The following is a 22890-nucleotide window of genomic DNA, read 5'->3' as shown; positions in this document are numbered from 1 at the left end:
ACCCAGAATTAACATTGGTCATAGCTTCAAAATATGCAGGTCTCTCATACAAAATGAGGAAGATCGATCTTAAAAAGGTATGGATAGTCGAGATCTGAAGTTCATTCCCAGCAGTTCAAATGGACGAAATTAATCCCGCAAGACGAATTAGCACAGCACAGCCACTCGAGGGTCATTGACTCAGTCACAACTTGCGAAGATTTAGAAGTCATAGGTAGATTGGTCTTTCACCCAGTGTAGGAGTAGGACTTGGATCAAAGAGCAGAAAGGTCCATCAAAAGGCCACAGGCTACAGGTTGACCTGGTAGTGGGGTACAGGAAGAATCGCCACCTGAGGCTACGAAAACACACACGGGCAACAACTGATTGAGGCATTTCTTTCTCTCCTCTCCTCTCCTCTCCTCTTCTCTCCGATATTGTACCATACTTGTGTTCTCTTAGCATTATTACTCCCTACAAAATCATCATACCTCTCTCAATCCGTAAGAATCCTTCTCGTGTCTTTGGCCTCTTCCTCTCCGATTCTCCCCGAGATAACACCCAACTCTTTCAATTAAGCCTTAGCCTCCTCGTGGACAAGAGGCCCAAGACTTTAAGCCCCCCGACGCTCTCATGCCAAGAACGCCTCTTGTCTTCTTCCGGCTTTTCCACCGTGGAATAGCAGCGGAACCTGGCCGGCGCTTGCTGAAAGAGATTGCAAGAAGTCAGCAGGCTTTCAATTTCTTTTTTTAAACGGATCAAAAGGTTCCTTGGGAACTGAGAGCAAAAGAGAGTGGCAATTCCCCTTTTATCATTCTCGTTGGCAGCTAAGATGATTCCACTGGATAGTGATGGCAGCCAGTGATGGGTAGATTACCGACAATGATAATGCCATGCCATACGTAACAAGCTATCAACTTGTTTGCTCCTTGGCTGACTTTGAACTCGTGAACTGGCTTTCTCTTCTGAGGGGTTCAACATCTAAACTTCTTGTCCCGACTAGTTCCGTACGTCTGTACAGATTCACGGCCTCGAACGGTTGGGGAGAACCCGACCGATGTGGCACCGATTTTCGGCCATATTACCATAGACATCTAGGGTCCGAGCAGTTGAGTGCGCGATTTCTGAACCTTCTGTGGATTACTTGCTGCAAAACCTTGCTCCCTTTTCTCCGAACCGGCAGTCTCGATCACGCTCACACGGGAACATTGGAGGACTTAGCGTGTCTGGGCGAGACATGAACGCACGCTGTTGACGCCCACCAGAACACCAGAAGTAAGATACGACATCAAGCCAGTCTGTCTTGGGTAGTGTGGCTGCTACTGATGCGGACCCATTGGCGGCCACGTCTTGTTTAGATGCTTGGCATCGTCTTGGCTCGATACAGATTGGAAATTCCTCGCGGAGATCGCCCGAGAGAACCTGGGGTAGGTGGAGTAGAGTATTGGTATCACCGTATTGCTACTAGTATCAGTTCCATGGCCAGGCCCTGCGGGGTTTCGCATGGCTCCCCATGGGGAAGCGAAAACGAACCGGGGTCAACGGGGGTGAGATACATATAAAAGCCATGTCCGAGACGGAAGCGAGGGGTTTTGTTAGCAGTATCGTCCACCCTCGTCCTATTCCAGGGGAAATACCAAGCAACACCGCCCATAGTTCCTCGCTTTACTTGTGAATATGAGTACCTCCCATAATGAGCCAGCGGAGCCAATTCCGGATGGCATCATCGCCACCGCAAAGCAGTCCTTTGGCGATCTGTTCCGTTGGAAACAGCGTGTCGTCGTGACCAACGAGTCTGGCGAGACTCACGCAGAATGGCAATCACCCGAACCTATCCAGAACCCTGTCAGCCTGCTTATGCAGCTCGGTGCACGGGACTGGCTCTTTTTCACTGTTGGCTTTTTGGCATGGACGGCCGATGCGTTTGATTTTCATGCCCTATCTATCCAGACTGTCAAGCTGGCAAAGTACTATGACCGCTCAAAGACCGATATCACCACTGCTATTACTCTGACCCTGCTCCTACGAAGCGTCGGTGCCGCTTTCTTCGGTCTAGCTGGCGATCGGTTCGGGCGCAAATGGCCCATGGTAACCAACATGATTGTGCTTGGTATCCTACAGATAGCCACCATCTACAGCCGTACGTTCCAGCAGTTTCTGGCTGTTCGGTCATTATTCGGACTTTTTATGGGCGGTGTCTATGGTAATGCCATCGCGATGGCATTGGAACATTGTCCGTAAGTGCTAATCACAGACTCCGAGTTTTTTCTCCCTTCGCTGACAGCCATAGTGTCAATGCTCGTGGTCTCATGTCCGGAATCCTGCAGCAAGGCTATTCGTTTGGATACGTACTCGCCGCCTGCGCAAATCTCGGTGTCGGCGGTTCAACAGAGAGTTGGAAGACAGTTTTCTGGATTGCGGGTCCGTTGCCTGGATTCCCCTTCGAAAATATTCCGAGCTGGAAGCTGACAAACTTACAGCTGGCGCCTCAATCGGTGTTGGACTCATTCGCATATGCTTCCCTGAATCCAAACAATTCCTCGAAGCCAAGAAGGCCGGCAAGAAAGCCGCTGACCCCGGCGCATTTTGGCGTGAGACGAAGCAGATGCTCGGGCAGGAGTGGAAGATGTGCATTTACTGTATCATCTTGATGACTTGGGTATGTCCTTGCGCTTTTCACTGGAGAATAGGGGCTGACTTTCGTAGTTCAACTATTACTCCCACACCTCGCAAGACTCATACACTACGTTCATGTTGACTCAGAAAGAGATGCACAACGCTGGAGCCTCTCGCGCATCTATTCTGATGAAGACTGGCGCTTGCGTGGGTGGTACAATTATTGGATACCTGTCCCAATTTGTCGGACGGCGCCGAGCTATCATTTTTTCCGCCCTGCTCTCCGCCATCCTTATTCCTGCCTGGATTCTCCCACAAGGCGAACGATCTCTGAGCGCATCCGGCTTCTTCATGCAGTTCTTCGTTCAAGGTGCCTGGGGTGTCATCCCTATTCACTTGAATGAACTTTCTCCACCCGCGTTCCGGTCTTCTTTCCCAGGTTCGTATTTCATATCCATAACCAATTGTGGGAAATCCTCACTAACGTGCCGAAGGTATCACATACCAGCTAGGAAACATGATCTCATCGCCCTCAGCCCAGATCGTCAACGCCATTGCCGAGAAGACCCTGATCACCGCTCCATCTGGTGATCGGGTTCCCGCGTACGGCCCTGTCATGGGAATTGCCACGGCCATCATTGCGATGGGTATCGTGTTTACTACGGCATTTGGACCAGAGAAGCGTGGTCGTCGGTTCGAGACTGCCGTTGCGGGTCTCCAGTCAGTCCGGTCAGAAAAGGAAATCGACCTGGAAGAGGGACTGGATGACAAGGCAGCCGAGAAGAGAGTGGAGGAAGTAGGGAAACTTTGAACCGCTCAGAAACTCTTTGGCGAAGTGTCAGCTCACGAATAGGATGATGACTCTATGTAAATGATGAGATGATCTGGGTGGCTATTGGTGTCCTTGCACTTGAAAGGTTGCAGACCGTTTATACTACTGTTGTATTAGTCGTCTTCGAAAGCCACTTGTTTGTTCTTATTCAACTATTGTGCCGAACGGAATATCTGGGTGTTCCCCAGGACAAAGTAGATCAGAGTCCCCGAGCCACTTTGCCGTAAGGCAGGCTCCGTACGTTCTTGAAAATCGCAAGTGCTAACCTCCAGAAGCACATGGTATTATTTCTAGGGATCTCTTCTTCCCACACAAACACTTTTTGGGCGTTTGACCTACAAGATTGCTATCAAACTGGAGCGATCAAATTGATGTATTCAAAAATGAAACATAATACTCAAGTAAGGCAAGATGGCCGAGTTGGTCCAAGGCGTGAGGTTAAGGTCCACCTTAATACCGAGCTCTTAGAGTTTCCTCATCATCGTATGATGGCGTGGGTTCGAATCCCACTCTTGTCATTTCTCTTTCTCTTTTTTCTTTTTCTTTTTATTTTTTTGTCTCTTTGGATTTTACAACACTTTTTATTTAGCATGCTTGATCCGCTCTATTCCTCTTCTATTCCTGACATAATTCTATAACCCGTTTCGTTCCGTATAACCGCCTGATGAAACTAGGATTGCCATCAACGGGCAAAACCAAACGACATCATATCTCGCTCCCCGTGAATGGGCACCGTGCGGCCGACGCCAGTGGCATAGATACCCTGCAACTTGTCACCCCAAGTGGTGGTCTCATACTTGGCCTCGGGAGTATTCTGTACGACACTCTTTGGAGCGTCGTACTTATACCCGAAGACGCCCGCCCACTGCTTGCAGGTCTCGTTGTAGCTAGGCGGGAGCAGAGCCGTATCGGCACTCCCGTGGTAGATTTGCATCTTAGGTCGTGGGCCGTTATATCCCGGGTACATGGCCTTTTTGCAACGCCGCCCCAGACCTCAGGCGTGGCGATGGACTTGCCCTGCGAGCAGGTGCTGTTCCATGCCTGGACCTGGTCGGTGGCGGACATGAAGCAGCCGGTGGGTACACCGGAGTAGGCGATACCTGCGGCGAATAGCTCGGGATATGTGGCTGCCATGGTTGTTCTGTTGGTTGTTAGTAACGTAATCGATCTGTCCTCGGGCTGTAAGATGAACGCACCGTCATCATGGCGCCTGGAGCTGCTACCGGTCACAAACACCTTGATGCAGTCGACCTTGTACTGCTTCTTAGTCCAGGCGGCCATGTTGGCGATGGAGTTGCTGTTTCCGCCACCATTGTGAGTCAGAGTCGCTTCTGGCTCACGTCCCTGCATTTGAATTCGTAGGGACTCTCGGGATAGATGACTATGAAGCCATAAGTGTTCTGCCAGTTTGGCATAGGGGGAGCCGGTGTCGTATGCCTGTATCAAAAGCCCGAATGACGGCCCGAAGGCACCTGAGAGATTCCGTCTCAGAGAGCCTTCGCCATTTCAATGAGGAAGTTTGCCCCTGTACCGAAGCTGGAGGTGAAACAGGGCCCACGGAGGATTCAATCCTTCGGGGAGTGACGATCGGTGATCCTTCGGGGTGAGGACCTGCAGCGGATGCATGACTTAGAAAGCAATTGACGAACTGTTTGGGACTATCATATCTTCCGGCAGATAGCTTGATTGGTGGAACGATTGTCTTTGGCGCTGTAAATTGGCATGCGAATCCGTCACTATCCAGGCACAAGAGAAGTTCGCCACGGATATGGGGAAATGAAGGACAGAGCCTGCCCTGACGATGCTTAAAGGGAAACTACCCGGGGAGCAGCCAAGACTGCCTTGGCTGTGTACCAGGTACAACCTCTTGGCTTGTGGCCCGATGACTGCTATGATTTGGTGGAAGTCAGTCTGGTACTCTTGGTATAGCTACGTTAAGGCGGGGCTTTTCCTGTATGGGGGCGGGACTATCGGAGGACTCCGTACGCAACCCGGACTGACTTACAGGCTCAGGATCTATCTATCTAGATACTACTGATCTTCAATGGGAGCTGAGAGCGGACTGACTAGGTTGGCATTTGGACCTGATGAAAGGATAGGTGAAAAAGTTGTAAAATGTCCCTAAACGGCAATTCGTAAATCAACTGATCTTTCGCCAGTTGAGGAACCAGAGCTGAGTGATATCTGAACTGGCTTCATTGATTCTAATCTCAAAATATTCTGGTTGATTTACGCCGAGATGATTCTAGACATGATGTGCGCTCATTCTTTACACCTAAGCTGAGGAAGAGGACTTACCTCATCGACGACCACAAGCCATAGCTGGGGATCCAATCATGACTTATCGAACTAAGACTGACCTCTATTCAAGATAAAAAACCCAACTGGTGGAGATGACAGCTTGACAGTCTGGCTTACAGACATCAACGCCTCTTGGTTTGGGCCTAACATGCACAGCGCCAAATTCGCGTGTTCCATTGGCCACACACTGTCTAGTTCACTCTCGACCACCTGCAGAAGCCTTCATCAAGCATTCGCCAAGATAGCCAATTTCTATTTTGGCCTTCCTCAAAGCATACGATTGATCAGAATTCGTCGATAGTGTCTGAGCCTGCGTGAAATGGCTTGCATACTTACTCCACCCCCCTATGTCACTGCGAATAATCAAATGTAATGACGGATATAAGCGCTGAAGGCAGCGACATCAATATGTTGCGCAGCTAGGCACCTCTATTTTACTCATGACTGAGTCAAGATAAGTGAGGTCACATCTCACCTCTGCAGTTTCTGTCAAATCTCAAAGATTCTTCCCAATCTAACATCCAACATGGACGCAAAGACAAAAATCATCATCAAGGCAGTCGTTATCCCCCTCGCATTCCTCATCCTCATCCTCACAATAATCGCACTTTTCATCCTCAAATGTCGCATGGACCGCAAGAAAGACAAACGGGAGAACCTGGAGAACCTTAGCTACTCGTTTGCGCCTTCTGAGCAATGGCAGACTCCTCCCCAGCCTCACAACCAACATTGGCAGGCTGCCCAGCACTCTCACAATCAATGGCCGATGAATCAATACCAGATGGCGACGGCGCAGATGGAGAAACAGAAACCGGTACCGGTTGCATATCCGGTTCAGTATCAGAGTCAGCTTGACTCGAGGAGTCAAGCTTGATGGGAAAGAAATACAGAGAGCTCTGATTGGATTAGGTGAGACACAGACAGCTGTACGACGGGATAATTCAAGGTCTTATTCATAAATCATGATTAGGACAGTACGGGACGTTTTTCTGCGGGTCAGAGAATCACTCGGGGCACAACAGACTCATATAGCTATCGAATGGAACGTGGTCACTCCAATATCTCAAGAACTAATTGCTGTAAGATCTAGTAGTCTAGGCGGAGCAAGCTTTGACAGTTTAAAAGAGATAATATCTCATGGGAGCCAGTAGACAGTACTGAAGATACATGTAATAGTAGACTGGAGGCATGGTGCTTAACCTCGACATTGAAGAAGTTTGTTGCAGGAAGAGCAGTCTTGAAAATGGATAAATTACGTCCCAGATTCTCAAAAGAGCGAAGGTTGAAGATCCGTCAGTCACATTCTGCTCCTCAGTAAGGTAAGTGTTGGATCTGGAAGATCCCATGAAATGTCTTCTGCAGGTACATAACAGAAAACCCAAGGTGCAGTTTGACGAAACTGAACTCTAGAGAGAGCATGCCATTCTAGTCGTCATGGAGCATAGCCCATTATTGATGCCCCTATGCCTAGTTGCCGAACCAGCCGATATGCTCAGCACAAATCTGCTCCCAACGCTTAATGAATGCCGCATGACAAAGACACATATAGGTGCGTTTGTGACTGAGATAGCATTTAGGGCAATCAAGGTTCATTTCCCACTGGGATTTCAGGCTATTCCAGAAATCTCTGCTGATGTTCATCGACAATTTCTCCTCCCAGTACTGTCTCTTTTCTGGATAGATACGAAGGCAGGCATTGCAGTAACGCAGACCTTTCTTCGCACGTCCATTCATTTCCCTTGGCCATGCGAGTCTCAAGAGAAACAGGATCAGCTTTATGGGTGTCAGGTCTGGGAGTTTCCTGAGTAGAAAGTCGCCAGGAAAGGCAGTGAAAGAGAGGATGCTGAGGAGATATTTGCAGCTTGTTGATAACGCAATCGTGTCGCGTAAATTTGTGTAGGAAAAGATCTGAACCAGGATTTCAGTAGGCAGGTTGACGAGGGGTGAGGACTGCTGTTTCTTGCTTCGAAAGAACTAGATTCTTCTGTCAATATCGTCGTGACGCTGAAGTCAATGTAATATACTCACATGAGCTCCCAGAGGCTTCAAAGAGCTGATAGGTGGAAGGCTTGAGGTGCTCATTTGAGATGTTGATGCAGGACATTCAGATGATATTCTGTAGATCAGTCAATTGTACAGTCGGAAAATAACTCCAAGGCTGAGCTGTAAGATGGAGGCATATATACGTTGTCTTTCAGATGGGGAAATCATTCACATGCGAGTCGTGACAGACTGAGCTTGATATGATCTTTCCGATAATACCTTCCACCTGTACATGAGAGAAGACAGAAAAGGTGCTAGGGCTACCTTCGCGGACTGTTATCGACTCTTTTCAATCACGAAAATGATCTCATCGGCGTATGTTCGTCCCCTGCGTTGAGTGTGGTGGTCCAGGAGATGGTTTTACTCCTGCCCTTCTAGGTTCTTGTCACGGGTTTGGTAAGCATTCACGCGCAGAGTCGAATATGCCCCCTCAGACGAAGCTGAGTGTTTCACAACCAAAGGATAGAGAATGGAACGTCTCGACTCAACCTCTTCCTCTGTCGATATCCGAACTGAAAACGTCCTTGGTCTATTCCTCACGCCTGTGTGTCACCATCTCGTTCCGTTATGCGAAACGATTCAGGCATGCTTGATTGAACAAGAGGAGGACTTGAGTCCTACGGATCGGTTGCTTCATTCTCGTGTACTATCTTCTAGCAAGCACCTGAGAAGAGATATCTCTGCTTACATCTGCCGCCAGTTGATATTTCTGCTTGCTGCTCTTGGTGCCTTGGATCACCCACAGAAAGAGGACTAGGCTTTCCAGGTTTCAAGAAATAACCTGTAGGACAAGCTTTTCTGGAATGCTACATATGAAGCCAAGGTTGGTCTTACCGTCGTCTAATAAAGTCTAATATCCCAAGGCTAATCATTTCCTGCTCACAGATCGACGAGCATTTTCGAGAGCCACCACTTGGATCACAACGCAGAGGCAAATTTTCCGCACACCCGCCGGCTCGATGATCTGTTTTAACCATGTCAAGAACGAAGATGAACGGGCGAGAATTGGCCTGTCCGCAGAGGCAGAAGACCAGTACGTTGGTGAAGGTGATTGTAAGGCCACACAACTAAGACTTTGTGGCTTTCAGCGGCTTCAGCCACAGGTTCAATTCAAAAACCCCGATGTGACTATAACCTACGCTCACTAACACACGTGAGGGGTAGATTGGCTATTGACCAGCCAGCTTTGATAAGATTGGCACTTATGTGGGGAGACGGAACTGTGCAGACCAGTGAGGTCACAATCTCGGGGATACTTCAATATGGAAGCTTACGGTTCCAACAAACTCAATTAAAATTATTCGATCAAGGTACTTGGGAGGCTACTGTTATAAGACCACAGAAGTCCCGGGTTGTGGTGGAATTCAGCTGAAGTCATATTACTCGTACTCGGCATGTCGATTATCATCCCCTTGGTTTCGCAGAAGGGATCGACACGAACACCGCGATGGTCTGGGTCAAAGCACTGCTTTTGGGGCTATGCGCCTCCACCACTTTTGCGCAGTCGCTTGATGGAATCTACGATCTAGTTCGTCGTCGAATGCCGAAGCATGTCGACAGTTTTCGGTTCTCTCTTGTGGGTTTCAACTCGACCAATAACGATCAGTTCGTTGTGTCAACGGCTGCCAACGGCACAATCTTGGTGCAGGGAAATTCGTTAAGCGCCCTGTCATACGGGTATGACGTTCTACAAATTATATACCGCTGAGCATTGCGATTGACAACAAAAACAGTCTGCACCGGTATATCGCCGATGTCGCGCTTGTGGACATCTACTGGTTTGTCGGCAGTCAGCTACATCTAGCACCGACACCACTTCCTCGTCTATCTAAACCATTGACTGGCTCCAGCACCGTTGAAAGACGCTATCATTTTAATACTGGTGTGTTGTGACCTCTATGAAACTGTCGCAGCACGATTGACTTTCCTAGTGACTTTCTCCTACACGACGGCATTCTGGTCATGGGAAGACTGGGAGCTCCAGCTGGATTGGATGGCTCTGCGAGGCATTAACTTGCCCCTTGCCTGGGTCGGCCAGGAAAAGATCTTGGTTGAGGTCTTCCGTGACATCGGCCTGACGGACGCTGAGATCTCGTCTTTTCTGAGCGGGCCAGCATTCCAAGCCTGGAACAGATTCGGTAATATCCAAGGTTCCTGGGGCGGCGATCTGCCCTATTCCTGGATTGGCTCTCAATTCGAGCTACAGAAGAAGATTGTCCGACGCATGGTCGAACTGGGTATGACCCCGGTTCTTCCTGCATTTACGGGGTTTGTGCCTCGAGCGATCAGCCGTGTCCTTCCAAATGCAACAGTGGTGAATGGTTCAAGATGGGGAGGGTTTGATGAGCAATATACCAACGACACCTTCCTGGAACCATTCGACCCCAGCTTCGCCCGCCTGCAGCGCAGCTTTATCCAGAAACAGCAGCAAGCGTATGGAAACATCACGCACATCTATACACTGGACCAGTACAACGAGAACGATCCCTACTCGGGAGATCTTGACTACTTGCGTAACGTCACCCACAACACGTGGTTGAGCCTCAAGAGCGCGGATCAGAGTGCTGTTTGGCTGATGCAGGGTTGGCTGTTTTACTCCAACTCCGATTTCTGGACCGACGAGCGTGTGAAGGCGTACTTGTCCGGTGTTGAAGTGGACCAGGACATGCTGGTGCTGGACCTCTTCTCTGAGTCGCAGCCCCAGTGGCAGCGTACGCAGTCGTACTATGGCAAGCCGTGGATTTGGTGCCAGTTGCATGACTACGGAGGCAACATGGGCTTGTACGGACAGGTGATGAATGTCACAGTAAATGCAACCCAAGCCCTTGCTGCTTCGGACTCGCTCGTTGGATTTGGCCTAACCATGGAAGGTCAAGAGGGCAATGAGATCATGTACGACTTGCTTCTGGATCAAGCCTGGTCTCGGCAGCCGATTGATACGGACCGTTACTTCCATAACTGGGTCAAGACTCGGTACTCTTCTGGACGGAGAGGTTCAGCCGTACCTGAAGAATTGTATCAAGCATGGGATATTCTGAGAACAACAGCCTACGACAACACCAACCTGACGTCAACGGCGGTGTCTAAATCCATCTTTGAACTGCAACCAAGCATATCAGGATTGCTTAACCGTACCAGCCACCATCCTACCACGATCAACTACGACCCGGCCGCGCTTGTCGAGGTATGGCAACTGATGGACTCCGCAACATCCAAGGACCGTTCTTTATGGTCTCAGCCCGCTTTTCTCTATGACATGGTCGACGTTACCCGTCAAGTAATGGCGAACGCATTTATCCCTATGTATATCAAACTGGTGTCTACATATCAAGCTGGCGCCTCCGTTTCCAAGGATGGAAGCAATCTGATTCAGCTGCTGCGCGATCTGGACTCTGTGCTTTCCACCAACGACAATTTCCGCCTGTCGACTTGGATCCAGTCAGCACGATCATGGGCGAGGAATGACACCGAGGCTGACTCCTACGAGTACAATGCCAGAAACCAGATCACCCTCTGGGGCCCCAAGGGTGAGATCAACGACTATGCCTCAAAGCAATGGGGCGGGCTGGTCTCGTCATACTACATCCCTCGCTGGCGGAGGTTCCTGGATTACTTGCAAAACACCCAGGCAAGCAAGTATAATGCAACAGAAATAGAGGCGCAACTGCTTGATTTCAAGCTCAAATGGCAGGAAGAGACGCGTAAATCGACACGAGCTGAACCTCGTGATCTACGATCCGTGCTGGCAAAAGTGAGCCGAAAGTGGCCATCAGTGTTTGGAGACCAGAATAGTCCTTGACGACGGGGATAGAGAGACTATCAACGAATATAGACGCAATGGAAATATGCAGCACGCCTTATAGATGCGCCCGCGGCTCTGACTTCCTACTCAGAGGCTCCTTAAATCCCGTAAAGCCCTTGGCCTTGATGTCCGCAATTAAAGCTCTGAACCGTCCGACTCCACCAAAATAGAATAACGTGGAGACTACCTTGCCGGGAACATTATGGCCGAAGAGCCATTGAGGTACCTGCTTCAGGAGAGTGCTGTTGGCGATCTCGTCGCAGTGCTCGCCCCATTTGCGTTGTGCCTCTTCAGTTGCTTCAATCAAACAGGGGCGATTCTCCTGCTGACTGACCTCCTCAGCCCGCTTTATTAGATCCACTATGAGGTTTACATTCTCCTCTGATATGGGAGGGATATTAGCAAACGGCGTCTGTGGCCCGTTGATCATCAAGAGATTAGGAAAACCTGGTACGGAAAGTCCCAGATAACTCGCTGGGCCTTCTGCCTTCCAAAGATCCCGAAGGTTTCCGCCTGATTTTTGGCCTAGAATGTCCAACCGAACATACGCTCCGTCCATTGCGTCGTACCCCGTTGCGAAAATGATGACGTCTAATTCATGCAACCTTCCATCCGCCGTGCGGATCCCCTCTGCTTCAATCTTCACAATGGGATGGGTCCGGATATCCACCGCAAAGACGTTCTCTCGGTTGAACTGCTCATAGAAACCGTTCGCACACAGCGGACGACGTGCATACGGCTCGTCTGGCGTAAGCACCTTCCGCTTTTGTGGATCCAGGACGATCGCCTCAATCTTCCTCCGGATGAACTTGCAAGCCTCCTCGTTGGCAACGGGGTCCGTGAGCAAATCCGTGAACCCACCAAACAGGAACTGCAGCCCACTTCCGGCTTCCCACAGGCGCTCGAAGGCGTCTTCGCGGTCTGCGGGGCACAACGCCATGGCCTCTCGCGAGAGCTCGGGGAACCCGATGGCGAGCCGCGAGGTGCGAGTCTCAGTCCAGATTTTGGGGAACTCTCTGAAAATCTCCTCGCGCTCATGCGCGGTGAGTGCACGGTCGCCGCTGGGAACGCAGTATTGCGGACGGCGAATGAAGACGTGCAGGGACTGGACGGGTGTCCGCAACGGCGGGCACGAGTTGCACACCCGAGGAACCCACGCCGACAAGACCAACTCGCTTACCCTTGAGGTCTAGCTCCGTGTCCCAAGAAGAAGTGTGCCTTATCTTGCCGTGGAACGCCTGCAGACCAGGAAGACCAGGGTAATTGGCCTTTGTCAGCAGCCCCATGTGAGGAGGTATCGAACGTGGAAACATCGCCGGTCTTGCAGGACACTCGCCATGTGCTTGTGCCTTCGTCCCAAACGGCGCTAGCCATGTCCGTGTTAAACTGCATGTGTCTGCGTAGGTCATACTTGTCTACGACGTGGCGCAGGTATGCCAGCACCTCGGGCTGCGAGACATACCGCCGGTAGAGCGGATACCGTAGTCGAAGGAGTAGCGATACAGGTGCGACCAAGTATCACTTAGGCGCCGGGGTAGCGACTCCAGTACCAGGTACCGCCAACGTCGCAGGCGGCATCGATTGCTTTGACTTTGAGGTTTTGTTCGAGGAGGGATTGGAGAGCGTAGATGCCTGAGAACCCGGTGCCGACGACCAGGGCGTCGAGGTAGTGTTCCGACATTGTGCTCGTATGAATTCTTTGAACTCTTTTTAGAGAGGTGGCGATAAACGGACAAAGGCAAATATATTCGTTTTCCGTCTTCACCTGCTGTGACATTCGTACAACAGGGATGCCATGGATATGCAGTAACCCCCTCATTTTAGCAGGGTATGCAATGCATGTCAGACTCGGTTCATTGACGTCTGCAATTGATGCTGCTGTTAAGAACATGTTCTTGATTTCATCCAACAACTTACTACAGAATAATTAGTACAATGCATGTCAGTGGGTGATGGTCATTGTCGGACAGATGCCAGAAGGACACAACAAATTCTCGAAGAATCTCAGTCTGAATGCGAGTTTATCAACGACAGGTCGAGCTATATTGCTTTTTCCGAGAATGCATGACCATGCTTATGCGTGCGACTCCTCGAACTGCTCGTAGGAGACTGTGTCTTCTCTTCTGTTGCTTTTGATACTGGTCGCCATTGTCCTGGAGCTGCTGGGAATACCGCTTTGTAGGAAGGAGAGAAATAATGGAGGCGTTGCCAGTCTATTGAGCCAGTAATCTCAATCTGGTGTTAATGAAAAATATGGATGTCCCTGCGAAGTTTCTCAGAATGATTTAGTTGAGATGAGAAAAGAGATTGGGCGTAGGTGTTTTGCGTCCGCATCTCTGGTATACAGAGAGAAAAAAGCTTCAACTACAAGATAACGACCAAAGAGAGAAGGCATAGACTACTACCTACTCTTTAAACAAGACATCTAGAAAATAAGAATACAATAAAAAAAGGAAAGAAAAGAATATTTCTGAGAGACAAAACGGAACATCAGCGGCAGGTGCACTCCCGCCAACTGGAAATCCGCCCAGGCTCCTCCTCTCAGTGGGAGGACTGTGAATCGAACCCGGGGCTGTCTGGGTAGTGAGGTACCATACTCTAGACTCAACGGAGTTGCAGTGGCAGAGTTTCTGCGCAATAGTACGACCGCTGCACTACCGCCCCGGTTCCTTTGGTTGAGAGGAAGACGTAATAATGGTTCATCTGTTGCCTAGTGGAAGGCCTAAAAGGGTAATGGATGTGTTGGTACCTGGGGAATGAGGCATGGCAGTGTACTGTTAAGCCTGAGGCAGCGAGTCCATCTGACATTGCTTGCTAAGCTATCCTAAATGTCGTACTATTCCTCCTACAATCTTGTGCCTTCTGATGTCTCTCCAACACAGACGGTGACTAGAGCAGCCATTACTCAAACCTTCGACAAGAGGAAAGAGGTTGCGTTCGGCACATCATCGCCGTAGCTGAGATGCGCCGCAGTGATGATCAAAGTCCCGTCGCACACCAGGTCGCCGAAAGCACAGTATATCTTGGTGCGGTCTGTGGGGAAGTTAGGGATCCGGCCCCCATCCTGCTTGTTGCGCGTGTCGCCGAAGAGCACAACGCCCTTGATCATGTCTTGGACGTTGCTTGGAAGATTACGGATGGCACCGTGCATGACAGCCGCTCCCTGACTACACAGTCCTTTAGCTTTCTCGATTGCCGTTATGAACGAAGGGAAAGTACCTGTATCCACCAGCGACGATCTTCGTGTTCGGACACTTGGACGCAGCGAGTTTAAAGAGACCCGCTGCCTCGTCGATGGCAGTTTGGCTCGTGCCCTGTGGGAGAAAGTTGGAGGCCAGGTCAGCGATATAGGCTGGTCCAACGCCTTGACAGGCCACCTGGCCTGGACGAGAGAGTTTGAGAGCGTTGCAGACTCCCGGGCCGGTGGTGATTCCCTTTCTTCCATTAGTATCTACTAGAATTGAGGACTGGCATGAAGTATGGATACCAGAAGACCAGGCTCGGTGGAGCCCCGGGCAAAGATGAAAGTGATGGGCTCGCAGGGACCAGTCCGAAGTTCATCCCCGGTAACGGCAGCTGTCTTATTAGCACGGAGACTGTTTTGCAAGGGAGAAGGCACATACTCTGCCGCACGTCAATGGCTACGGGGCTGGCTACAGCCATGGCCGCGAGGGAGAGGAGTGCAAACTTCATTTTTGAGAGGACTGGAGAGATCTTGATCTGCTGGCAATGATGCTGCTGCTGCTGCTGCTGCTGTCTGGAATCAACCACACCCTCAAGGCATCCTGAACGCTCTTTTTATACCCTTGGACACCTTGCTCCTCAACGGTAGTTGTTCACAAGTCGACCCGGCATTTCTCTTCATCTCTTCCAGCAATGTATAGAAACGGGTCCTCATCCTCGGTAGGGATGCTGATGTTTTCGATGGTATTGGCCAGAAACTGGATGCGAGTGTTTATTCAGCCCGCCGGCCCCTCAAACCGAGGCGAAATACACGCATCCTTGTCGAGGAGGGTTGCATTTCTGCTGGCAAAGGGTCACGGTGACCCTCTGCCGGGGTTTTAATATGTTTCTACCCCATATTTCGCGATTTCTCCGCACAAAAAGTCTTGGCTGCGTCGAGGATGACCTGAAGAAGCCTATTAGTGGCACGGTAACCGTATACTACAAGATATATGTACCGTACTTGGCTGATTCCTCTCGGTATTTAGGATGACTTTGTGTTGTTTTAGATGAAACTGTATGCGGGGGAGAGTCTTCTTCCGGGCCAGATGTCCGAGGTCTGCATTCTTGGTATCGCCAGATATTCTGATAGGGACACTTGACGAATTGATGGCTGTTGCACTTCGTATCTCCCCTCTTTGTTCCGACTTTTTAGCGCCGCGAAAACATAATAAAGTTGATGATATACTGGCACTGGCTGGACTGTCGAGCATGCCTTAGGCCACTGAAAGACATGTGGATCAACAGTCCCGGCTTAAATTTCGCCGACTGGCCTCTCATTGGTAAACCCCTCATAAGTTGTCTCATCCATTCATAACGATCCCTAGAGCTATTGGTTCTGTCAACTTTGTGAGAGTTCGGTAATCTTGGGGGATTGACCTCACGCTAATGCTGGGGAAGCGGCCTCAGGCCCGCCCCCTTCTCGACAGCAGAACGAAGATATTCCGTCGACTCGAGCGTGACCACACTCCAGAATATTCCTCTTTCTGGTATCTGCATCAATATGCCAACAACCGAGGCGTCTTGATTTGTTGCAAAATCGAGCATCCACAGCAGAAGGCTAAAAAAACAGCCTGTCACAGGTGGATTGCATGACTGGCCTATGTTAGCATGCAGCGACTCTTGAGGCAAGACATCCCAGAAGGCTTCAAGATGTTCACCATGTCGCTGCACCCTGTAGTCTAGTCGGTCTTTTTATTATGCATTATCAAAGAAATCATGTGATTGTTGTCCTCATGCTGCTTCAAGTTCAAGGAGTAGTTAGTTATCCACCATGACAAAGTAGGTATTCTCCACGACGATCTGTGTCCACCAACCGAGGATGAACTCTGACTCGCAGACTCGCAGACTCGCAGTTTTTTATCAGCGTCTTCTGTCTAAATCAGGAAATGTCAACTCTCGTCATGATGATCTTCGCCTTTTCAGTCAGTTGTTCAATGTCTGTTAGATTCCCCGCCAGCAGGAAATGCCGACGGATCCCATCATGCACGGAGAATTCTTCCTGTCCCCGATAATCCCTCAGGGGTAGAACACGCCAAACAGTGTAAACCGCCTTCTACCCCTTGATCACTCGTCAGAGTCTTATTTGACAAAACGATGAGTTGCAAACTCAAGCTGTTGAGCCTGCTGGCCGCTGGCCTGACCTCCGCGGTCCATCTGACTGGGTATGAATACATTGTCGTGGGATCCGGCGCTGGAGGCGGTCCATTGGCCGCTCGTCTCGCTCTCGCCGGACACAAGACGCTGTTGATCGAAGCAGGAGACGACCAAGGGCGCAATGTCAACTACACCGTGCCGGCATACTCGGCCCTAGCGTCCGAAGACGAGAAGATGGCCTGGAACTTCTTCGTGCGGCACTACGCCGATGAGGAGCGCCAGGCACGCGACTTCAAGACCAGCTACGAGACCCCGAAGGGGAGATCTACACCGGTCTCAACCCGCCGGCCAATTCTACCATGATGGGGACGTTGTATCCCCGTACAGGCACGCTGGGGGGCTGCACCGCACACAACGCCATGATAGCCGTCTATCCAGACCGCTCCGACTTTGAGTACATCGCCACGCTGACGGGCGACAGCTCTTGGTCCCCGGAGAACATGCGGAAGTACTTTGTTCGTATGGAGCACAACGAGTACCTCCTCCCCGGTCAAAAGGGCCACGGCTACGACGGTTGGCTGCACACCGACACCGCGCCCTTGGACATTGTCCTCAAGGACCCGCAACTGCTCAGCTTGCTGACAGGCGGCGCCTTTGCTCTGGGTAACATTACCCACACGCTCATGAATTTTGGGACACTGCTCCTGGGCGACGCCAACGCCGACTCGCTCGCCCGCGACACTCAGCCGGGATACTACCAGATCCCTCTGTCCAGCACCGACGGCCGCCGCAACGGGCCCCGCGAGTTCATCACCGCGGTGCGCGACGCCAGAAACCCAGACGGCAGCAAGAAGTACCCGCTGGACGTCCGGATGAACTGCCACGCCACCCGCGTCGTCTTCGACACCAGCGTCTCCCCGCCCCGCGCCACAGGCGTCGAATTCCTCGACGGCAAGCACCTCTACCGCGCCAGCCCTCTCGCCCACCTCTCCCAACCCGGCACCCCGGCTCCGCCACCGCCTCCCGCGAAGTCATCATCGCCGGCGGCACCTACAACTCCCCGCAGATCCTCAAACTCAGCGGCGTCGGCCCCGCCGACGAACTCGCCCGCTTCAACATCCCCCTCGTCGCCGACCTCCCCGGCGTCGGCACAAACCTCCAAGACCACTACGAGGTCGGCGTCCAGGCCCACGTCCCCTCCAACTGGACCAGCCTGCACGGCTGCACCTTCACCCAGTCAGACCCCTGCCTGGACCGCTGGGAATCCAAACCCCCACTGGGAAACCGCGGCATCTACTCCTCCGCCGGCTTCGCCGCCGCAATGTTCTACAAGTCGACCGTCTCCGCCGACAACGCCTACGACGCCTTCGTCTTCGGCGGGCCAGTCAACTTCCGCGGGTATTTTCCGGGCTACAGCGTAAACATCACCGCCCGCCACGACTGGTTCACCTGGGCGGTTCTCAAGGCGCATCCGCGCAACACCGCGGGGACGGTCAGCCTGCGCTCTGCGGATCCGCTGGATACACCGGCCATCGTGTTCAATTACTTCGACATGGGCGCGGATGAAGACCTGCAGGCGATCTATGAGGGGATTGAGCTTGCGCGTGATGCGCTCCGTCGCCAGCTGGTCCCCACCACGGAAGTCCTGCCTGGTGCGGAGGTGGTCAGCCAGGAGGACGTCAAGATGTATGTGAGGGATACGGCGTGGGGGCATCATGCGTCTTCGACTTGTCCGATTGGTGCAGATGGTGACCCGATGGCGGTGCTGGATAGCAAGTTCCGGGTGCGCAAGGTGCAAGGGCTAAGAGTCGTGGATGCGAGTGTGTATCCGTGTATTCCGGGGACGTTTACGGCTGTCTCGACCTATTTGGTTGCGGAGAAGGCGGCGGATGATATTTTGAGCGAGTTGGCGGGTTGATTCTTTATGATGGTGGGACGGATGGTTTCATATATGGATTAAGCCATCACGGCGGAGCATTACTTCGTGTTTATAATCTGTCAATAATTCTATGTACATGTACAATAGTGTATTGTTGTGAACCCTCACTCACAATGATATCTTATATACCGTGCCGTATACTTCCTCCTCACACATTACCGAACTCCCACCAGAGCGTCACTGATCAGTGGATCTCGACTAAAACCGAAACCGGGTTATTTATAGGTTGCAGATTCTCTGCGTAATCTGCCAAAATGCCCGGGACATAGTGTCATGCTGCGGCTGATCACGACGGAGAAATGAGTTCCGCGTTCAGTGACTCTGTCTCGAGCATAGAGAATCAAGAACACATAGGCGCAGATTTCACTTCAGTCTCTCATAATGGTGGACCCTCCTTGTGCTGCACAGATGGACGCGACGCCGTCCACCAATATGGTCGTACAGATCTCAGTTATTCCATTAGGACCGAAGATCGGCTCGACAGTGATCAGTGCCAGAAAGGAGCTCAGACGCTATTCCCTGAAGCGGCTGTAAACCAGGTACCCTCCCCTTCTGGGATGGACGGTTGTGATGGTGCAAGTGCAGCTCGAGTCGCGCTCAAGCTGCGCGCCGACGGGCAACTACTCCAACAACCAATTCAGAGCGTTGTTCACGAGCGCCTCGCTGGTCAGACTGTGGTCATTGAGGAGAGCAGACAGCTTGCCGCTCTCTCGGTCAGATACTCGTGTGTGCGACGGCGGAATCAGAAGCGAAGACTCGGTTTTGAGGCTGCCCGTGAGCCCGAGGATCCCAGACTCATCGCCGGTGTTGTATTGTGATGGTCGCGGGATGCTCGAGGGTTGTGGTCCGGGTGTTTGCCGCTCCGCCAGGATGGCACTGTGCTCGATGACAAAGCGGGCCAGCCAGTGGTCCAAGGTGAACGGATTGCTCATGGTATCTTGGTAAGTGGTTTGAAAGTCGCGGAGGCGGGCAATCTAGAATTGTTAGCATCAGGAACATAGCTGAATTGGGCGACAGTAGGGACGACTCACCGATTGCCGGACCGCGGGCCAATGTGTCTTCAATCCCATCAGGTATTCAAAGTTCGAGACTAGGCGTTGCCGTGCGGTACTCAGCTCCGACAACTCCTCGCTCAGCATCAAAACCTGCATGTAGACACAAGAGCTGACGATGGCCACGTGCCCGTAGAGGAAGTAGTCGAGCTGGCAATCATCCACCTTTGTGCAGCAATCGATGATTTCAGAGATCGCATTGGCGCTTTTTCTGCATTGAGCAATACCATCTGCGGTTGACGCTGCGTTTCGACCTGCTCGTGCGTCCAGGGCGGGAAAGAAGAGCATTTGCCGGAAATGGTGGTAGACAATATGCATGGCGAGAAAATTTCGGCCCAGGCCCTGTTTAGCAAAGAACGTGAGATTCTTAGAGCTATAGGCCAATGTTGGAGGCAATCCCCGAACCCATCCGTCCAGACACTCCTTCAACAAGGGGACCTCGCTGAGGTAGGCGTCGAAGGTAACCACCCCACGACTGAGTCGCGTTAGAAGGACGCTGATTCGGGTGTAAATGTCCAACGTCCCGGCCATCTGCGCCCACATGTCACATCTTGACGAGGATGGGACGGGCACCTCTCGTAAGAGTTCCGGGTCATACGTGTGAAACGCCACATCGTCTACCTCGGGGAGCACATTGAGGTTGTGGAGAGAAGCCCCCGAGTTCACAGACATGTCAATGATAGTCCACGGATCCGCAATCCGGATGGAAAGCCACGTCCGCCGCCGCTCTTCTCGATGCACAACGGTGGAGTTTGGCGGCATGGCCCATAGAGAGAGCACCTCGGCGTGTGTGCGGGCGATGCCGATGTAGGCCTGCTTCGCCTGCGCATCTCCTTCTCCTCCCACGAGATGCCCCAGAAGAACCGCTCCCTGAACGGTTTCCAAGCTGGGATAGTTCACCCTCTCCTGGAATAAGCGAATGGCCTCGCCGGCATAGAGCTTACCACGTGACTCTGGAGCAACACCATTGAAAACAGCATTCTTCGAAAATCTGCCATTGATCAGTTTCTGCAACTGTTTTGAGCATCGACTGACATACCTCGCAACGAGCGCACACATAGCATGCACATGCATCAACGACGCTCGGCCTTCATTCAGCAGCCGCATAAAGCTGGCCTCGTGAAACAATGTATGCGCAACGTTGTGGATAGACCGAAAATACAAAGATACCAGCTCGAGAAAGAGAGCCGGCGTGGCCAGCAAATACAGATCCAGCAGAGGTTCCACAGGCGGTAACTCCTGGATCCTTCTCACCGGCTTGATCACAGCAGCCCGTGGAGGTTCAGGCGCTGGCAGCTTCTCCGCTACAGGGTGATGATGATGATGATGGGCCGCCGCCGCAGCGCCATTTGTCGCAGCAGCAAACACCCCGGGTTCCGTACTAAGGCTGCACGGAATCGCCAGGGACAAACAGAGTTCGCAATTATTGTACTTGTCCCCAGCAGGGACACAGCGTCTCTTGCGAACTCTGAGCAGCGCGTTTTGCGTTGGTCAGCTTTATTCCTACGCCGGAGAGTATTCAGTGTAGTTCATCTTACCGGCAAGTTGTGCACGCCCCGGCCCGTGGCCTTTTATCTCCGACGACCATGATGGAAATGATTATTGATATTCATCAATTGGCTCAACCTCATGCGCAATTAATTGCAATGGAAAACCATACTGAGTGGACTAGTCGTCTAATAATATGGTAGCATTAGCGAGGAAGAAAGGGAAAAAAAATTCAGACTTGAAGTCGCGTTGTTGTTGCTGCTGGATGGTGACTAAGCAGAAAATAAGGGAGACGCCAAATATGTGTGTCTGTGTGTAGGAAGGATTCGTATGCACGCTGATCTTACAGTAAGATTCAACAGAAACTTCTGGATCTAGTCCTTGACTGCGTGAATCCGTTGATTGTGATAAAATCAATCTGTGTACAAATTTGTAGCGGCCTCAAACTCGATCACCGCAAGACGGCGACGAGTTCACTCGACTGGGCCCGATGAATTCCTTTCCCGCCATCTTATTTTGCCTTCACTAGAGCAAGACTCCCTAGCTTGGCACTGGACATTTTGTCGCTCTGTCGCCCTGTCTGTCGCCGGATTCATCATCAATCAAGTGTCCGCCAACCACTCTGCAGAGGAAACAACCCGCGCCTGTCTCGACAACACCTTTTTCATCAGAATGTCATGAACTTCCTGGTCTCTGTCCATGCACAGATCCTCCAGCACAGTCAACTGGTAGTCCAGATCAGCAGCCTGCCTAACAGTCGACAGCACCGCACCGCTGGTGATCAGCCCGACGACGACCAAATGCTGCGCTCCCAGACAGCGAAGCACAAGGTCCAGATCCGTCGCGGTGAAAGCCGACACGCGGCGCTTAGTGATGATCGGCTCGTTGGCATTCGGCGCCACGACAGAAGAGATCTCCACGGAGATGTCACCTTCGCAGAAGGACTGTGATTCTCGGACTCGAGTACCCATGGTGCTGCGCGGGTGTGTGTCGGGGTATCCTGCCCGGAAAGCTGTCTTGACGTAGATGACTTTGACGTCGGATTCGCGGGCCGCTTTGATGACAGGAGCGAGGCGTGCGAGGTAAGTATCGGGTCATCTAGGCGCTCGACGATCCCGTCCTGGACGTCCAGTACGAGCAGGGCGGTTTTGGTCATGTTGCACTCGATTCGGGTGGCGCTCGAGGAAAAAGCTTGTGCAGAAAGTCAAGTCTTAGCGAATACAGTGCAACTTGAATGAGCCGCAGTGCAACGTGAAAAAGTAGATGAGCTTAGGTATGGTTGTGATTGCACATCGCCTTTTACATCCAAACATCCCGGTTCCGCTTCAGACAAGCCGGTACCGGCTGTTGACCAATTGCAGACCTCAGATAGCCTTATGACGGCCTGGTCCAGTCACATTGTTTCTTTGTATTGGGCGCTTTATCAAGTCTTCTAAGAGAAGGAAAGGTGTTTAATAGCAAATGATTTCTTAGCTGAATGGTGCTGCGGAGTGATGACTTTGATGCCTTGCGCTTTACC

General features: G+C 51.6%; 9 protein-coding genes and 1 non-coding gene across 10 annotated transcripts; 4 read left to right on the top strand and 6 right to left on the bottom strand.

Moving 5' to 3' along the window:
* The first annotated feature begins 1405 nt into the window (after positions 1-1405).
* Positions 1406-3486, top strand: P174DRAFT_437178 (carboxylic acid transport protein). Its single transcript, XM_024826217.1, has 5 exons — positions 1406-2216; positions 2270-2400; positions 2460-2638; positions 2686-3034; positions 3090-3486. Exons 1-5 carry the CDS (start codon positions 1657-1659, stop codon positions 3404-3406), a joined length of 1536 nt encoding a protein of 511 aa, XP_024687355.1. The 5' UTR covers positions 1406-1656; the 3' UTR covers positions 3407-3486.
* A 346-nt stretch (positions 3487-3832) lies between these two features.
* On the top strand, positions 3833-3945 carry P174DRAFT_t17. The gene has a single exon. It is a non-coding gene; the product is annotated as a tRNA-Leu (tRNA).
* A 63-nt stretch (positions 3946-4008) lies between these two features.
* Positions 4009-6761, bottom strand: P174DRAFT_508952 (acetyl xylan esterase). The gene is made up of 5 exons (XM_024831506.1): positions 6396-6761; positions 4959-5075; positions 4624-4864; positions 4421-4554; positions 4009-4397 (listed from the first exon to the last, which is right to left on the bottom strand). Exons 1-5 carry the CDS (start codon positions 6456-6458, stop codon positions 4110-4112), a joined length of 843 nt encoding a protein of 280 aa, XP_024687354.1. The 5' UTR covers positions 6459-6761; the 3' UTR covers positions 4009-4109.
* A 359-nt stretch (positions 6762-7120) lies between these two features.
* P174DRAFT_27850 (F-box protein) lies at positions 7121-8120 on the bottom strand. The gene is made up of 3 exons (XM_024821540.1): positions 8036-8120; positions 7757-7844; positions 7121-7702 (listed from the first exon to the last, which is right to left on the bottom strand). The coding sequence occupies exons 2-3, from the start codon at positions 7808-7810 to the stop codon at positions 7196-7198; spliced, it is 561 nt and encodes a 186-aa protein (XP_024687353.1). The 5' UTR covers positions 7811-7844; positions 8036-8120; the 3' UTR covers positions 7121-7195.
* A 1098-nt stretch (positions 8121-9218) lies between these two features.
* On the top strand, positions 9219-11577 carry P174DRAFT_382452 (alpha-N-acetylglucosaminidase; the record flags this gene model as incomplete). The annotated part of the gene is made up of 3 exons (XM_024823120.1): positions 9219-9448; positions 9505-9653; positions 9703-11577. 3 exons carry the CDS (start codon positions 9219-9221, stop codon positions 11568-11570), a joined length of 2247 nt encoding a protein of 748 aa, XP_024687352.1. The 3' UTR covers positions 11571-11577.
* Positions 11578-11628: 51 nt separating this feature from the next.
* Positions 11629-13254, bottom strand: P174DRAFT_508950 (flavin-containing monooxygenase; the record flags this gene model as incomplete). Its single annotated transcript, XM_024831505.1, has 5 exons — positions 11629-12634; positions 12657-12841; positions 12885-12988; positions 13054-13094; positions 13124-13254. The coding sequence occupies 5 exons, from the start codon at positions 13252-13254 to the stop codon at positions 11629-11631; spliced, it is 1467 nt and encodes a 488-aa protein (XP_024687351.1).
* A 1084-nt stretch (positions 13255-14338) lies between these two features.
* On the bottom strand, positions 14339-15450 carry P174DRAFT_27804 (cutinase family protein). The gene is made up of 4 exons (XM_024821536.1): positions 15197-15450; positions 15061-15149; positions 14793-15007; positions 14339-14740 (listed from the first exon to the last, which is right to left on the bottom strand). Exons 1-4 carry the CDS (start codon positions 15264-15266, stop codon positions 14479-14481), a joined length of 636 nt encoding a protein of 211 aa, XP_024687350.1. The 5' UTR covers positions 15267-15450; the 3' UTR covers positions 14339-14478.
* A 1442-nt stretch (positions 15451-16892) lies between these two features.
* On the top strand, positions 16893-18810 carry P174DRAFT_500365 (choline dehydrogenase family protein; the record flags this gene model as incomplete). The annotated part of the gene is made up of 3 exons (XM_024830966.1): positions 16893-17144; positions 17195-17803; positions 17866-18810. 3 exons carry the CDS (start codon positions 16893-16895, stop codon positions 18808-18810), a joined length of 1806 nt encoding a protein of 601 aa, XP_024687349.1.
* Positions 18811-19451: 641 nt separating this feature from the next.
* P174DRAFT_362341 (putative C6 transcription factor) lies at positions 19452-21471 on the bottom strand (the record flags this gene model as incomplete). The annotated part of the gene is made up of 4 exons (XM_024821853.1): positions 19452-19805; positions 19863-20874; positions 20923-21351; positions 21422-21471. 4 exons carry the CDS (start codon positions 21469-21471, stop codon positions 19452-19454), a joined length of 1845 nt encoding a protein of 614 aa, XP_024687348.1.
* Positions 21472-21719: 248 nt separating this feature from the next.
* P174DRAFT_437170 (cysteine hydrolase family protein) lies at positions 21720-22732 on the bottom strand. The gene is made up of 2 exons (XM_024826216.1): positions 22675-22732; positions 21720-22425 (listed from the first exon to the last, which is right to left on the bottom strand). The coding sequence occupies exons 1-2, from the start codon at positions 22682-22684 to the stop codon at positions 21974-21976; spliced, it is 462 nt and encodes a 153-aa protein (XP_024687347.1). The 5' UTR covers positions 22685-22732; the 3' UTR covers positions 21720-21973.
* Positions 22733-22890: the final 158 nt, after the last annotated feature.

This window comes from Aspergillus novofumigatus (genome assembly GCF_002847465.1).
Source record: "Aspergillus novofumigatus IBT 16806 chromosome Unknown P174scaffold_1, whole genome shotgun sequence".
NCBI classification, from domain to species: domain Eukaryota; kingdom Fungi; phylum Ascomycota; class Eurotiomycetes; order Eurotiales; family Aspergillaceae; genus Aspergillus; species Aspergillus novofumigatus.
This window is presented reverse-complemented; position numbering and strand designations above follow the sequence as displayed.